Source organism: Canis lupus, chromosome 29, assembly GCF_003254725.2.
Source record: "Canis lupus dingo isolate Sandy chromosome 29, ASM325472v2, whole genome shotgun sequence".
NCBI classification, from domain to species: domain Eukaryota; kingdom Metazoa; phylum Chordata; class Mammalia; order Carnivora; family Canidae; genus Canis; species Canis lupus.
The window spans coordinates 26,628,344-26,643,544 of NC_064271.1; the positions used below are offsets into that span (position 1 = coordinate 26,628,344).

Here is a 15,201-nt window from a genome sequence, read left to right on the forward strand (position 1 = left end):
TCTGCGCGATGCCAGTTCAAGATCCTTTACTACCTATGAGAGAGGAAGGCTCTTTTGAGCTAACGGTGTCGCCTAGAAAGCGCAGCCGGCCGGGGCGTGAGAGGGAAGAGCACGGTGCTCCCTCCTCCCGCACCCTCCTCCACCCGTCTTGTCTCTTTTTTTCTTTTTGCTTGAGGAAGTATCTGGCATAAGACAGTCCAGTCCCGCTCCGCAGAGTGCGCCCCCGCAGCTCCCGTGCTCCCTTCCTCGCCTCCCCTCGCCGTGGCCCGGCGGGCTCCGTCCCTGGCCCCGCGCCCCGCGCCCCGCGCCCCCCGCGCCCCGCGCCCCTCCTACCCCGGTCCCGGGTCGGCACGGACGCAGCACCCCAGCGCGCGGCGCGGCTCTGGGGCTCAGCCTTAAGCGTGTTGAACCCGGCCTCCGCCACGGGGCACCCGCAGCGGGGAAACCACCCCAAACCCCCAAACTCGTCTCCCTCCGGGCCAGCCCCGAAGACTCGGGTTCCCAGCCCCGGGCTCCAGGTACGGCCCCGGTCGGGAACTCCCAGCCTCGCCGAGGGGGCGAAGCGGGGTTCCCCGAGACCCGTCCCCCCCCCAACTCCACCCCACCCCGAGCTTAAAAGCGCGTCCCGTGGGAGCTTCGCTTTCACTTCCGTCGACAGGACGGACCCCCCGGGCGCAGGTACCTGGCCCCGCCCCGGGCGCCGCGAGCGCTGGCTGGGGCGTCGGGGCTGCGGGCGGCTGCCGCCGAGCGGCGCGGAGGCTGCAGCGCTCGGTGCCCCCGCGGGGGCTGCGCCGCCGGGGCAGGTGGCCGCGGGCCGGGGCTCGGGGCGCGGCGGCGCCTGCGGGGGGAGCGCCCGCGCCCGCGCCCTCGGCGGGTCCAAAGTGCGAGGCCGCGCTGTGCCCGCGCGCGCCCGGGGCCGCGTCCCCGAGGCCCCCGGCCGGCTGCGCCCGGAGCGGAGCGCTTACCATGGAACATGGTCTGCGGGAGGCGGGCGAGGCCGTGATGACCGCCACTGCAGCAGGAGCGCGCTCTCACCGCCCATAGTCGCCGCCGGGACCCGGGCGCCCCGCGGAGTCGCTGGGAGTGGGCGCCGGCTCGGGCGCGCTCTGCCGCCGGGTGCTCTCACCCTCGCCGCGCCTGCTGCTTCATCCATCCCCAGGGGGGCGGCACACACCACGGCCCGGCTCCGCGCTCTGCCTTTCCCATAACTTCCGTACGGTCCGCCGGCAACGTACTTTCAGTTTCTACTTTGCGCTGGGTCTGCAGGTTCGGTGTCTGGGTTCACCCCCCGCACCCCCGGGGGTGCCTGCAGCGCCCCCACCTCTCTGGCGCACCTGCGCGCTCCCCGGGCTCTCCCTGCGCACCTGAACCGGCACCAGAGGAGGGCGCGAGTCTCCAAAGCGCCCCGGGGGGGAAGGAGCCGGCCTTCTGAATGAGGACTATTCGGGCCGGAGACTTTCCCAATGACCTCTAACCGTCTTGGCAAAGCTGGGCGCCTTGGGATCTAAAAGCACTGGTTGCCGATCTGTCCGCGGAAGCCACAAACGTGTTGGGTGAAAGCCGGGCGATTGCAAGCCTACGCCACCAAGGAGGCGTCACAGCTCTCGCCACGGATGTAGTGGACGATGCCAAGACGCCGAGAGAGAGAGAGAGAGAGAGAGAGAGAGAGAGAGAGAGAGAGAGAGAGAGAGAGAGAGAGAGAGAGAAAAGGGAAGTAAAGAAAGATTAAAAGGGTCACGCCCTCAGCCCCTCAGCCTCAGTAATCAGTCTCTTTCTGCCCTGTGTTTTGTAGATGCACCTGCCCAGGTGAGACCTCAAAGAAAAGTAATCCTGCGGGTGCATCAAATCTGGTAAGTGGTGTTTTCGAATCCAGAAATCAAAGCCCACGTTAGGGGGAGGAATTGGAGACTGACTCTAATAAAGAGTTCATAACCATGACTCTCATCTATGCATTTATCTGAATTGGCCAATGAAGTCGTACTAGACGTTTTTGCTGTGTTTTACTGAGGAGTTAATTTTTTTTTTTTCCTAAGGCTGAATGATTTTAGTATTTCCTGTTTGAATTTGCTTTCGGATATTCTGCAGGAACCCTGCTTAAAAGAAGGTAGGTAAAGTAGTAACAGTGATGGTGATAATGGCTGTCATTTATCTAGCATTTCCTCTATACAAGTATTATGCTAAGCATTTTATGTATATCCTCTCACCCAAAATTTTCTAAGAGTAGACAGTTTTCTTATCTGCGCTTCACAGATGTGGGAACTGCGACTTCCTAAAGTAACTTGCCCTAGTTCACTTAGCTAGTTAGTAGCAGAACTTAGAGGCAAACCTGCTAGTTGTATTCTGGCTCTGGAGTTCATGCTTGCAGCCTCTGTGTTAGTTGTCTTTGTGAATAATGTGGAAATTGATGCCCAGAAGGGAAACAGGGTCAGGAATCATGTGGGCGTGTCTTTGCCCCACTGTGGGGGACCTCAGGAAAGCTTCCTGGAGTTTCTGACTTCTAAATTGAGACTTAAGCAGGAACTGACCTAGGATGTGAACATTCCAGATTCTGTTATAGTGTGAACAAAGGAAAGAGGAAAAGAAAGGACAGAGAAAGAAATAGAGAATAACAGTGAAAGAGTGAGACGGAGTTGCTCAAGTCTGAAGCTTAGATCTCCCATTCTGATTCCTTTTTTTTAGTCCCACTTCTCACATGGAATCCTTAGGCAAGTCTTGTCAACTCTACCTCTAAAAGAAGTCCTGAATCCAAGCCGTTCACTCTGTGAACTGCCCATGGGCAAACCATTAAGGTCTTGCTGTCTAGGGGATCTTCCAGCTTTCACTCTTGCTTAGGACCCCTTCACTCTCTCCATAGCAGCAGGATATTTGATTTACACAATGTCACCTTCTGGGACCGCCCTCTGGCCACTTCCTACTGTATACTAAGCTTTCGAGGTTGTCCTGTATGCTCTGGGGGCTACTACATTCTCTGATCCCCTCTGGGACACAACTCACTCCGCTCTGGCCTTTTTCTTCCCTGTGGCCCAGCCAAGCCTCTGTCCACTTAGAACAATATCCAGCACACAGGCATTCAGAAAGTATTGTTGAGTGACAGAATGAGAGAGAACAACTGTATGAGAATGCATGAATGAGCATATGCATGAAAAGAAAATATGCAAAGGCAGAAGGAAAATAGAAGGAAAGAGGAGAAGGAGGAGGGAAGCAAATGAGGACAGGAGACAGAATGGGGTGGGAAACGCCAAATATTTCCATTTGACTGGAGCCTAGAGTGAGAGGTGGGGAGTGGAGAAATGAGGATGGAGTGACTATTAAAAATGAATTCTGTAACTAAACACACTTAGATTGGTTATTTATTAATTTAAAATCCCTGACAGCAGCATTGAGGTATGTAATTGCATAATTGCACATAGCCTGCATCTTTTTTTTTTTTAATACTTTTCAAGGACAGATAAAAGAACATCCATCAATAACCTCCTTAAGAGAAAATTCATCTTCCTTTTTCATGAAGTCACTATAAATAAAACCTAGCAGAATAAGGGCTTGTGAATAAGTCAAGGAGAAGACATATAAATTCCACCCTAAACTTTGACCCCAAATGTGAAGAATCTCTTGGGAAAAAGTATTCATAAAGCATTTAGAATTTTTATTGGTATATGAAAAGGGATACATTCTAACTCCTTCAAGTTAGTATTTTTCTGTGTATGAGGGAATTAATAGCATTTTGAAAGAATTCCCAAATGAGGTTTTAAATTAGTGGTTGATATTCTGATAAGCTGAACATTTTCTTTTATAAGACAGATGGACAGGATTAAACATTCTATGAATTTTTATATGCTAATGTTTTATGATTGGAGAAATGGAGTGGTTACTATAATGTTCACTGGTTAGACTCATAGACTCAATGAATTGTGCAAAAAAGTCGACACAGAGACAAAAACAGCACATAGTTTGTGAATTACAACCAATATATATTAGAAGAGAGGACGTCTCAGGATCATTTATGCAATGTAATAGAAAACATTGAAATAAAATGATAGGAATGTTTCCTTAAAGGAAGAATTGTTAAAGATTAATCAATGTCTTTTTAATTGTTCTATAGTCTTTAGTCAAATTAGTCAATTAGTGGTAAACCTGAAAATATTTTCTTGATTAATTATCCAAAATATTTTTGCCCAACCTAATATGACTATTATTTATAATCTGAGATCTGGGTGCTAGCTATCTTTCTTCTATGGATATTTTTTGAAGTTCCTATGACTTAATTTTCCAGGCATAATACACAACGTATTTCAAACACAGGCCCACACAGACATACCACATACACATAAAGCCTCATGTGTTCTGTGTAGTCGCACAGGGGCCTGTGTGGAAGGGCTCCCTGTTTGGTTTAATACTCTGCTATAACTGTCTTGGAATTCTTGATTATTTTTGGAGAAGGGGACTTTCATTTTCACTTTGCATTGGGCCCTACAAATTCTATAACTGATCATGCATACACATACATGCATGTCTTCAAGGTGGTTGCAGTCCAGTGGGGAAAACATTATGTTAAATGCATGACTTTAAAAGATAAAGACTATGATGAAAAGGGAAGGATGAGATGTATTTCAAACAAGGGTTTAAGGCAATCTAGATCCATTTGAAAAATTAGTGAAACTAGGAACCAGAAAAGGTTAATTTACCTGTCTGGTGGAAAAATAAGCTCTAAGTGGATGACCTATAATTCTAAATCGTATCTGTTTGATTTTTCAATCGTATCTGTTGAGCTTGAGGATGGATTTTGAATTTTATCAAATGACTACTGAGAATATATTTACATGGTCATGTTTTTTTCTAGTTGTCTTTTTAAAGAAATTATAAATTTACTGTACTGTTAAATTCAAGGTGCTAATATCTAACAGACTTCCCCAATTTTGTTTGTAATTGGTAAAGGTTTGTTCTTCATATGATATTTAGCTAGGCTTGGGCTATTTTGTAAAATTTTCTTAGTTTCATAAAGGGATGTGGAAATTCTATTGTTTTCTAAAACAGTGTTTAATCATTATATGAACTTTTTGTTTCTGAATGATCTACTCGAATTTAACAATGAGGTATACTTGATTTCATGGGATGCAGCCCAGGGGTAGGATGAGACTGTCAGTTTGAAACATTAGAAGAGTCAAAAGAAAAAAAGTTTCTTACAAGGCTGAATCCAAATATTAGGAACTCTGCCAAAAATATGTATGCCCGCGTATCGATGATTTCAGGAGCCATGAAAATGAATGAAATCATCCAACTTAGAAGAAGAGAGAGAGAGAGAGAGAGAGAGAGCAAATGCCAGGAGGGACCATGAGATACAAACGTTAGGGGAAGATGGAGAAACGGGTGCTCACCAACAAACTGACAAATAGTGGATGGCGGAGTGGGAGAGGCAGAAGTCAGTGTCCCTGGATAGAATTTTAAAATAGGTTAAGTAGTTAGAATTTCCAAATGTCACAAAAAGATCGAACAAAATGAAAATTGAGAAGTGTGTCCACTGATGTGGCAGGGTAGAGATTGTCCGTGGTCCACATGACAAGAGTTTGAGAAGAGCAGGGTAGATAGAGGCAGTATTCCAATTTGTGGGGTACAAGGAAAGATGTAAAGAGAGGAGACAACTTTTAAAAGATCTGTGGCAAAGAAAAGAAATAGGAATGATAGTTTGAAAAGCATAATGGAAATTTCCATTTTCATGCATGAGAGGTACTAGAGCATATTTACATATTAATTGGTAAAATTCCATTCTTTGGAAGAAGTAGGAAAGGATGGAACCTAGAAACTCAAGATACCTGGTTTATTTTTTTCATATCCTCCCTTCATTGTTCGCCCCTCTTTCATTTTAGTCCTTAAATTGTGTGATTCTAAACAATCGGAATCCATTATAAATCTGGTGTCTAATTTTGTGTTTCTTATTGAAATGTCCCCTCTAACCTCAGTTGTGTACTCTGGGTGGAGTATTGGCTAGTGTAAGAGAGAAATAGTTCCCAAATTGCCTTTCAGAAGGAGAAGCAATATCTTACGTAGTTTGCATTATCCAATCCTTTTTTCACACTAATGGATATATTGCTGGCAATCAGAAGTTTCCTTTATATACTAAATTTTGGAGGAACTGTGCTTTTAACCATTGCCTTTATAGATGATTAATTAAGGAAGATTACACTTAGGACCATTTTCTTCATGTAAATTATTTGAAGAAAATGGAAAAATATTCTCCTTTATTACTTTAAAATCCCTGGACAGAGTCCCTTTATATCATCCAGTTACTATGTGAAGATACTGAGTTGTTCTTATGAGCCCTTTGGACAACAGTGACAGTGTCTTATTCAACCTGGAATTCTCTGAAGTCAATAGAATTCCTTTCAAGTTACAAATTCGTCCTAAGTATGACTTGTAGAAAATGGAGATATCAGACTGCACAAGTCTTGACTTGCTGTTCTTACAGAGAATCAATGCTCTGGGCAAACCCGTGTCAGTATCTAAGAATGTTATAATACTAACTACTGACTGGCATTAATATGTCTAAGGTTCTGGTAGGCTTGTCAATATTGTTATTTAATATAAATTTAGACTTTTAAAAAAAGATTTACATATTTATTTTGGAGAGAGAGAGCCTGAGTGAGCAGGAGGAGAGGCAGAGAGGGAGAGGGAGAGAGAATTTCAAGCAGACTCCATGCTGAGCCCCGAACCCACATGGAGCTCGATCTCACCAATCCTGAGATCAGGCCCTAGAGCCAAAACCAAGAGTCGGTCGCTTAACCAACTGAGCCATCCAAGCACCCTGAATTTAGTTAGACTTCTTTTTCTAACGTGGAAGGCTGTGTGCCCTATTTAAATCCTTTTATTGATGAATTAGAAAATTAGTTCAATCTGCCTCTCCTTATGGCAAGCCAAGTTGTTGCAGCACATTTGTCATTGCATTGGACTATGATTGGACTCTCAGAACATCCATTAACTCATGTATGACGAGGAATGATTAAGTATTTTGCAGTAGTAATTAAGTCCATAAATGGTAATCTAAAACGAGCTTATACTTCCTTGAGTTCTCAGGGTATCAGTCATTGCTCTATGCCAATAGTGTGTTGATTAACTGGCATCCCATGAGCCTGGAACTACCACTAACATGCTTGCCTAAAATTTTAACATATTAGCTGGTAGTGACATATACACCTCAATGAGAAGAGCACAAAAATGGAAGTCTTCAAGAGATCAAAACACTGAGCTGTTGAGTTGGTGTATCAGAAAATGGTTTCGTCAAACAATGGAGCCGAGTGTCATAGGTTTCTTGAGTAATATGCCCTCTGAAATGGCAGTTCTATGCTTTGATTTCCTTATTTATTTTACTATGTTAGCAATTCTCCCTAATGTTTAACTAAGAAGTTTTATAATCATGTCTTCCTCATTAGATTATTTTTCTGACAAACACTTTTGTTCCTAGTCTGTCTTGGATAAGATATTGTTTTTACCAATGAAATGTAATATTTTCTATTTCTTATTTCCTTCTTTTCAGAATGATACTCTGCTTCATTTTCATTCAGAGACTTTAAAACTTTTATTCATATTAGAAAAGTGAAGATCCTTTGCTTCCAATTCTAAACTACCCCATATTAGAACTTTTTTTAAAATTTTAAAGTAAACTTTATGAAATTAGGGCTGTTTACCAAAAACAAATGTATCCTCATGTATTAACCTATTTGAATTTGCTTTCTAATATTTTGAGTATATATTTTTTTCATTTTAGGTACATGATCCAAGTGACCTATGATGAAACCTAACCAAAAATCAAGACAAAAACAATATTGTGCATACTGGTACATTGATCATTTAAGAACAGTCCTCTGACACTAGAGGTTTTTGCAAGCATTATTCAATAGCTCTGAGATATAAACTGGTGACTTTATTTATTTTTTTTAATTTTTTTTTAATATTTATTTATTTATGTATGATAGTCACAGAGAGAGAGAGAGAGGCAGAGACACAGGCAGAGGGAGAAGCAGGCTCCATGCACCGGGAGCCTGATATGGGATTCGATCCCGGGTCTCCAGGATCGCGCCCTGGGCCAAAGGCAGGCGCTAAACCGCTGCGCCACCCAGGGATCCCAACTGGTGACTTTAAAGTAAGATCTCCAAACAATCAAAACAAAGCAAAATTGAGGACTTTGAAGAGCCATAAGACACTATCAGAAGGCAAAAAAATATTAAAGGGCCCAAAAATATCTCAGGAGGTTTAAACTAGAAAAGCACTAGGAGATAACAGAGTAGAGCAAATTCATAATTTTGCTACTGTTATTGTCTCAGTTTGCAAGCTCCTGGGAGACTCCCAGGTGTAATCTGAAACTGGCCCATGTCCTCAGAGGGGAGGGAGAGACAGAAGAAAGAGGCAGGCCACTCCAGGGGGGCAGGGGGCTTGTCTTGGATGTCAATAAGACAAGTAGATCTCCATGCCTGCCCAAGTTTATATAGATGTGGCTTCAATCACATATGCCATCTAGATGATCTTAATACTACATCACTATTTCAAGCCTATATCCTCTGGGAGGTGGAGAAGCAAGCAGAGCCAACATTCCAAGGGTTGGGAGCAATGAGAGCAGTGAGGAATCTCTGATTTGAGGGTCCAGTTCAAGGCCAAACACCAGTCACATCCTCCCAGCGACCTCTTCCAATATAATATTATAGTTGCTTCGTGTTAATATTAATTGAGACTATCTTCTTTATGACATTAGTTTTCTCTAGGTCTTTTGATGCCCTTAATAAATATTTGTTTTGACTTTAATTTGGCTTAATACAATTCTCTTTTTTCCTCCTTCTAATCTTTACTGAATATTAAACTGTAAAAGGAAATAAACCTCATGACAAACCTGTTCTTACAAGCAGATCTTTTTGGCAGTTCTCATTTGGTACTTTATTCTACTGTGGGGTGCAGCTAATTCAACACACCATATCATTAAACGGAATTAACTGGACCTTTGATTTTCCATGGTAGTAAGTACTAACTCAAACTGTGTTTTTCTGCAATGGATTGTTGCTGAAGTGAGTATCTTCCACTGAAAAAGCACAAACAGAATGTGGTATAGCTGTTCTGGCAGTGCATTTTATGTTACTGGAAATAAAGATCAGATAGCAAGAACACAAAATGGTCATCAGTTTCACTCTTTCATTGGTATTTAAAACATCCTGAGCTGCTTTTATCTGCTTACTACTCTACATGTGCTGTATACATTCTAGGAAGAGGTACAAAGGAAATGTCGTAAGGATTGCTTTTGCCATCCTGAACCTCAGTAATCAGGGGTTACCCTTTTTCCTGAGAATAGTCAAGATTAGCACATAAATGTGTTCAAGTCTTTCCCAACCCTAAATAACACTTCTTTTAATTCTGCACATAGTTATCAAGTAACACTATCTGCCATACACTGTCCTAGGTACTTGAATAGATCAGTGTATAAAACAGACAAAAATAATTTCTGTTAAATGGAGTTTACATTCTAGGGGAAACATAAACAAGAGAAAAGTAAGAATTCTATAAAATTCAAAAAATTACTAAGGTCAATGGAAAAAAAGTAGGCTCAGGGCAGGGGATTTGTGTCAGTGGAGTGGAGAGGGTTGGGGAAGAGAGGTGTGATTTTGAATAGGCTTCAATAGGAAGGTGACATTTGAACAAACACTGAAAGGAGGTAATTGAATGAGTTGCATGGATGTCTGTAAGAGGCGTCTTCTGGAGAGAAGAAATCCAGCACCAAAGCTCTAGGGTAAAGATGCCTGAAGTCTTTAAGCTGTCGGCTTGTAATTACTTTCCTTTCTCCTTCATTTCTTTTGTACCAAACTCACTGAGTAGTTTACATTTCCAGTTTCCACTCCTATTCATTTTCACTCCACCACACCCCGACTTCTGTCTACCATTTTCCAGCTCCTCAGTGAATTAGTTGGTTAATTGTTGATGATGTTACTCCTTAAATTGACTTTAAAAAATTTTTTATTTGACAGAGAAAGGGAGAGCACAAGCAGAGGGAGTGGCAAGCAGAGGGAGAGGGAGAAAAGGGAGAAGCCAAGCAGGAAGCCCAATGCAAAGCTCAATCCTAGGACCCTGGAGTCATGACCTGAGCCAAAGGTAGATGGTTAACCTACTGAGCCACTCAGGTGACCCTTAAATTGACTTTTGAAAATTATAAAAACAGGCATGTAACGTATAAACATATAATAAATGGAGAGAAGCAAAATTAAAAAATTAACACTCCATCTAGACATCACATTTACAATGGTCATGCCGTTAAAATATATTTTTAACCAAAATGAGATCAGATTATACATCTTGTTCTACAACATGCTTTGTTTTCATTTATCTGTTTCTACCTTTATATTTTGGTAATTCTTATCTAATACATAGATACTCATATTTCCAAAATTGACTCCCAAACATCTATTATATTGGAGCTTTGGTTTCTTCTTTTCATGGATTATTATTTGGAGACCACAATCTGAGCACTAGAAGTATTCAATGCTTCTAGACCATTTAAGTAGTCTTAGTGGAAAATTTACAGGTTAGTGGTGATCTTTCTTTTTCTTTCTTTCTTTTTTTTTTTTTTTTTTTTTTAGTATGTTATTTACTTATTTATGAGGGACACAGAGACAGAGGCAGAAACACAGGCAGAGGGAGAAGCAGGCTCCTTGTGGGGAGTCCAATGCGGGACTCGATCCAAGGACCCCAGGATCATGACCTGAGCCAAAGGCAGATGCTCAACCACTGAGCCACCCAGGTGCCCCAGTTTTGATCTTTCTATTTATATTTTAATAGTTCAGCTTTTTTCACCTAATTTCTTTATTTTTCACTTTTTTCTTTCACTGAAGGATATTGACTCCTGATATTAATTTAATTCCTTGTTTTTTAACAACAGATATAAAGTAGTTGCAAAACATTAATATTAATATTACATTAAACAATATAACTTCTAATGTAATTCTAAATTGCCTACATAGTTCCTTCTGTTCTTTGAACACATCCCCTAAGGACCCTACAGGCTATGGTACATCTACCCAAGTTTCTCAAAGATATCTCCAACTCAACCTATACCAACATATACTTATTTTCTACCTCATTTTTCCCACTCTATATCCTTCCAGAATATTTAGTTTAAATGTACATTTTATCCCCCAGGCTGGAAACCTAAGGATGATAAATTAACAACTAGAGCCTATGTGATACTATTTGCTTGCTACTAACTGTCCTCTATCATCCATTCCTGCTACCTTTGTTTAGTCAATAGGAATCATTTTCTCCTCCACTACAAAACCTCCTTAAAAGACGTTTCTTTAAAAAAAAAAATGACTATGTCACTCCCTGCTTAAAGTTTTTCTATGACTTCCTGTTTCCTAAGACAGTGTCCATAGGCACTCTGCATGGAATACAAGGTTCTTCATGATTTAGCTCCACCTTTCTGCCATCCAGTTATTTAGACAGACACCCCATCAACATCCTGAATCCTCAAGCCATTCAGACTGCCAGGGTTCCCTAGAAGACCTTGCAGCCTAGAGTGCCCCTGTCTACCTATTCTGCAAGTTAAGCTCAGGTATTATATGCTAAGAGATATTCTATTTAATGTCACTTGTATGGACTAGGTCTTGATTTTATCAAATTCTTAGTAGCTATATTGTAATCATTTTGATGATTTTCTTCCTCAATGTGAGGTCCTTGAAAAAACGGATTTCTTTTTTGTTTATGGTATCTTTTGAGCCCAGAACAAGGTTATCTTGCCTTATGTGTTTGATGTGTGTTGAATGAACGGATGGCTACTTCTGCTGTTGTATGTGTTACACTATTAGGCTTTCAGTTTCCTGAGAATAGACACCCATCTTATTTGTGGTCCTATTCTCAATGGTTAGCACAATCCCTGGACATCACAGGCCCTAAGTAAGTACACGTATATCCCATTTTATATTAGACATAGGTGCATGTATTCATGCTAATATATTTACTCAACAGCTTATAACTAGAGTTTAGATTAATTGGAATGTCTCACTTAGAAATTCAAGATTCAGACAGATTAAACCTCTTAGACACATTCAGTTTGGTTGTATATTTGAACAACAAATCTATTATGATTTCATCATGCATAACTGATATCAAAGTGACTAGTATATTTGCCTATGTTAAAAATGTGATATAAGAGATAATTCCTATCTTGAGAAATTAAGTGTTTTCAAACTTTACATAATCTAGATAAAATAACACTATGAAAATGAAACAAGGTTTTCTTTTTTAAAAAAGAGGGTCTCCAAATGTATTTTATGTCAACTAAAAATATATATATATTTGTGTGTGTCGTATGTATTCTATAACTGAGAAGTAGATATAAGGAAATCTCAAAATGAAGGGGAAGAGAATTGAGTTAATTATGAAATAGCTAAAAAAATTATGAAATAGCTTCCATTTACATATACTATTAAGTTGAAAATATTATAGTTTTTTTAAAGGTCTGCTTTAGTTATTTTATCCTCCTATTCCTTCCCACAAACAATTTGAAATCAAGGAGACTGGTTATAGAAATTATTCTAGAATCACTTGTTTTTATTTATAACATTTGGTTTATTGGAATTATTTGGTTATAGCAATATTTATGATGACTAATAGTGGTTTCTAGGCAGCATTGTAAATAGAATTTTATGTGTCTTGGCAGATGGAAGGTGATGTTGCATAAAGAGAGTCTATAAAATGTTTCATAGACTAGTGTAGGTGTTGGTTTTGCTGTTGGTTTTGAAGTTATTTGTATCTTGGAATGCGAATTTAAAAAATATTCTACCGGAATTGGATGGGCAGTAATTTGATAACCTTCATACTACATTCATTGATGAAAAGATATTTGTGTCAACTTGTAATTAATTTGGTCAGCTCTCCTCCGTATTGTCCAAAATATACTAATTACTTTCAAAGTATGAAATACACTTATGTGTCACTATATTTTAGTGGTATTTAGTAGCTATATTTTAATAATGCTGATAGGGTAAGGGCAATCACAAGAAGAAACTATGCTTCAAGACTGAAAATTAATGCTGCAATAGACACATATTGAACAATATGAATATTGCTATAATATCTTGATTAGTAATAGAAGGTATTATTAACATTTTAACACTCTGGGATTTTTGCCTCCTAATTTTTTTCCTTTCCTTTTAAAGTGGCTATCTTGTGAATTTATATGTCTATTTTATGTTCATGCTAGCACTTTTCAAAATGTATTTTGGAAACCCCTATTGAGTAGGCTGCAGAGCCTCTAGTATTACTTTTCAAAATTTGGGATTGGTTTGATTTTTCAAAGACACTGAAAAAAATTCAGAAACGAAAAGAATTCTTAAAAAATAATAATTATTTTTAGCAGGGTCACAAATTCAAATGGCTACAGGGGCCTGTAGGTTAACATAAGGCTATACAGCCTTCTAGGGACTGCAGTGCCTGCCTGGAGAGCTCAGGCCTTGTCTAAAGGACACCAGAATAGCAGTATCAGCATTGTCTGGTTTTCAAGTCCTGCAAGCAAGCCTGAAATTTTTCATATTTACTGGAATTTCCCAAGTTTTGAATGTTGGTTCAATTCCTTTGAACACTTTTTTGGACTATCTGCTTTAGAGTAATACCTCTTCATAGTGCTTATGCTCTATGTAAGCTTAAAGTTTTCATCAATTAAACTCTCTTCTTTTTTCTCTCTAATTTATTAGAAGCTTTATGGCAAAGTATGAGAACAAAGAGTAAATATATCATATGGTCTTTTATCAGTGAGGCCTTCTCCCATATAAAATAGCAATCCCCCCTACCTTATCCCTATATATTTTTTTTCATATCATTTATCAGCATTTTACAGATTGCATATTTTCTTGTTTGTTCATTGTCTTTTCCTCTCCACCTTGTTATAAGCTCCATGAAGATAGTTTTTTGTTCATAGATATATATTTAGTTCCCAGAACAACTACTGACAGGTAGTTGGCCCTTAATAAATATCCACTGAATGAATGAATATTCCACAGATAATCAACTGCATGGGGGAAATAACTAACAATTATGGATATTTAATCTTGGCCAGAAAAGACATAATCAGCAATACAACCAATGAGCACTGGCTCATACTGGCCTATGGGAGCTGATTTATGTGTCTCTTTTTAGATCTGCATTTAGTGGTGTTCTGTTGGTTACCTGAAGCCAGCTATGGTGAAAGTATTTCTGCTCCAGAAACTAGCAAATGATACAAACATGTCATTTACCAGCACACTCCTGGACACAAGGGTTGTGAGATAATGGCTTAGCAAAAGAAAGTACTTTTAAACATTGAAAGCTATCCAACAGAGGCATAGCCTAACATACAGGCAGTATTTAGGTCTATTTTAAAGATTTGATTCTTCAGACTAAACATTGTAAAATTTACTCAGGCATGTAGTTTATAATGCCCTGCTGAAATAATTAAATTTGATCTTTTTTTAATTGAATAAAGTAAGCACAGGTGTTTTATAGTCTCCTTATACTTCCACTTACTTATAATAAGCATAGTATGTCAAGTATTTGTAGGTATATTTTTATCTCCTATTATTTCTGCTTGTTTTCACTCATAAAGCCTTGTTTCTTTGTGTGCTTGGTTATGGTCATATCATTGTATGCTAGACATTATTTTTAGAAACCTCATTTATAGAACTAATTGGACGTCTAGAATGATGGACATCCTTCTTCAGAGAGAACTTTTATTTTCTTATGCCAGATAAATAGAGGCATTTCCAATCTAGGAGCATCTTAATGTGAGTTCAAAGTTTGAAGTTTGTTGGACCATCCAGATGATGAAAAACCAGGTTATGCATCTATGCAAGGGTCGTGTTACTGACAGTGCCATTCCAATAAAGGTACAACTTCTTGGTGTCTCAGTTTAAGGTAATGAATGATTAATTAAAGTCTTCATTTTTGAACTCTAATTTTCTGATTTTTCCCTTTTTGAGGGGTAGAAAAGCCTTTTCTTGATTCTTATTTTGGCTGCAATAACTTTTGTTGAGAGGGGGAAAAGGGACAGATATTTAAATATCTGTTTTTTTTTAACCTGCATTATCTCCACTTATTAAGACTTCTTTCCCCGTCTGTCTTTATTTTGTTATCTGCATCTCTTGCTAAATTCAGAGGATGTTTTTTTCTATCCCTTAGAAATGGGTGGTTGCTATAAAACTATGT

General features: G+C 39.9%; 2 protein-coding genes across 6 annotated transcripts in view; one reads left to right on the top strand and one right to left on the bottom strand.

The window, feature by feature from the left end:
- Window positions 1–1,607, bottom strand: part of IL7 (interleukin 7) — a 45,981-nt gene extending 44,374 nt beyond the window's left edge. The window contains exon 1 of the mRNA XM_025478064.3: window positions 966–1,607. Coding sequence (XP_025333849.1) covers window positions 966–975 — 10 coding nt within the window. The 5' untranslated portion in view covers window positions 976–1,607. The remainder of the gene's footprint in view (window positions 1–965) is intronic.
- ZC2HC1A (zinc finger C2HC-type containing 1A) overlaps window positions 1–15,201 on the top strand; it is a 184,520-nt gene that overhangs the window by 105,262 nt on the left and 64,057 nt on the right. For 2 of the 5 annotated variants that reach the window (XM_049103708.1, XM_049103709.1), the window contains exons 14-15: window positions 1,793–1,850; window positions 2,034–2,104. The gene's annotated coding sequence lies outside the window, so the exon portion shown is untranslated. Of the gene's footprint in view, window positions 1–1,792; window positions 1,851–2,033; window positions 2,105–7,756; window positions 8,788–15,201 lie in introns of those variants that run through there. The other 3 variants (XM_049103711.1, XM_049103712.1, XM_049103710.1) reach the window with 2 other exon arrangements.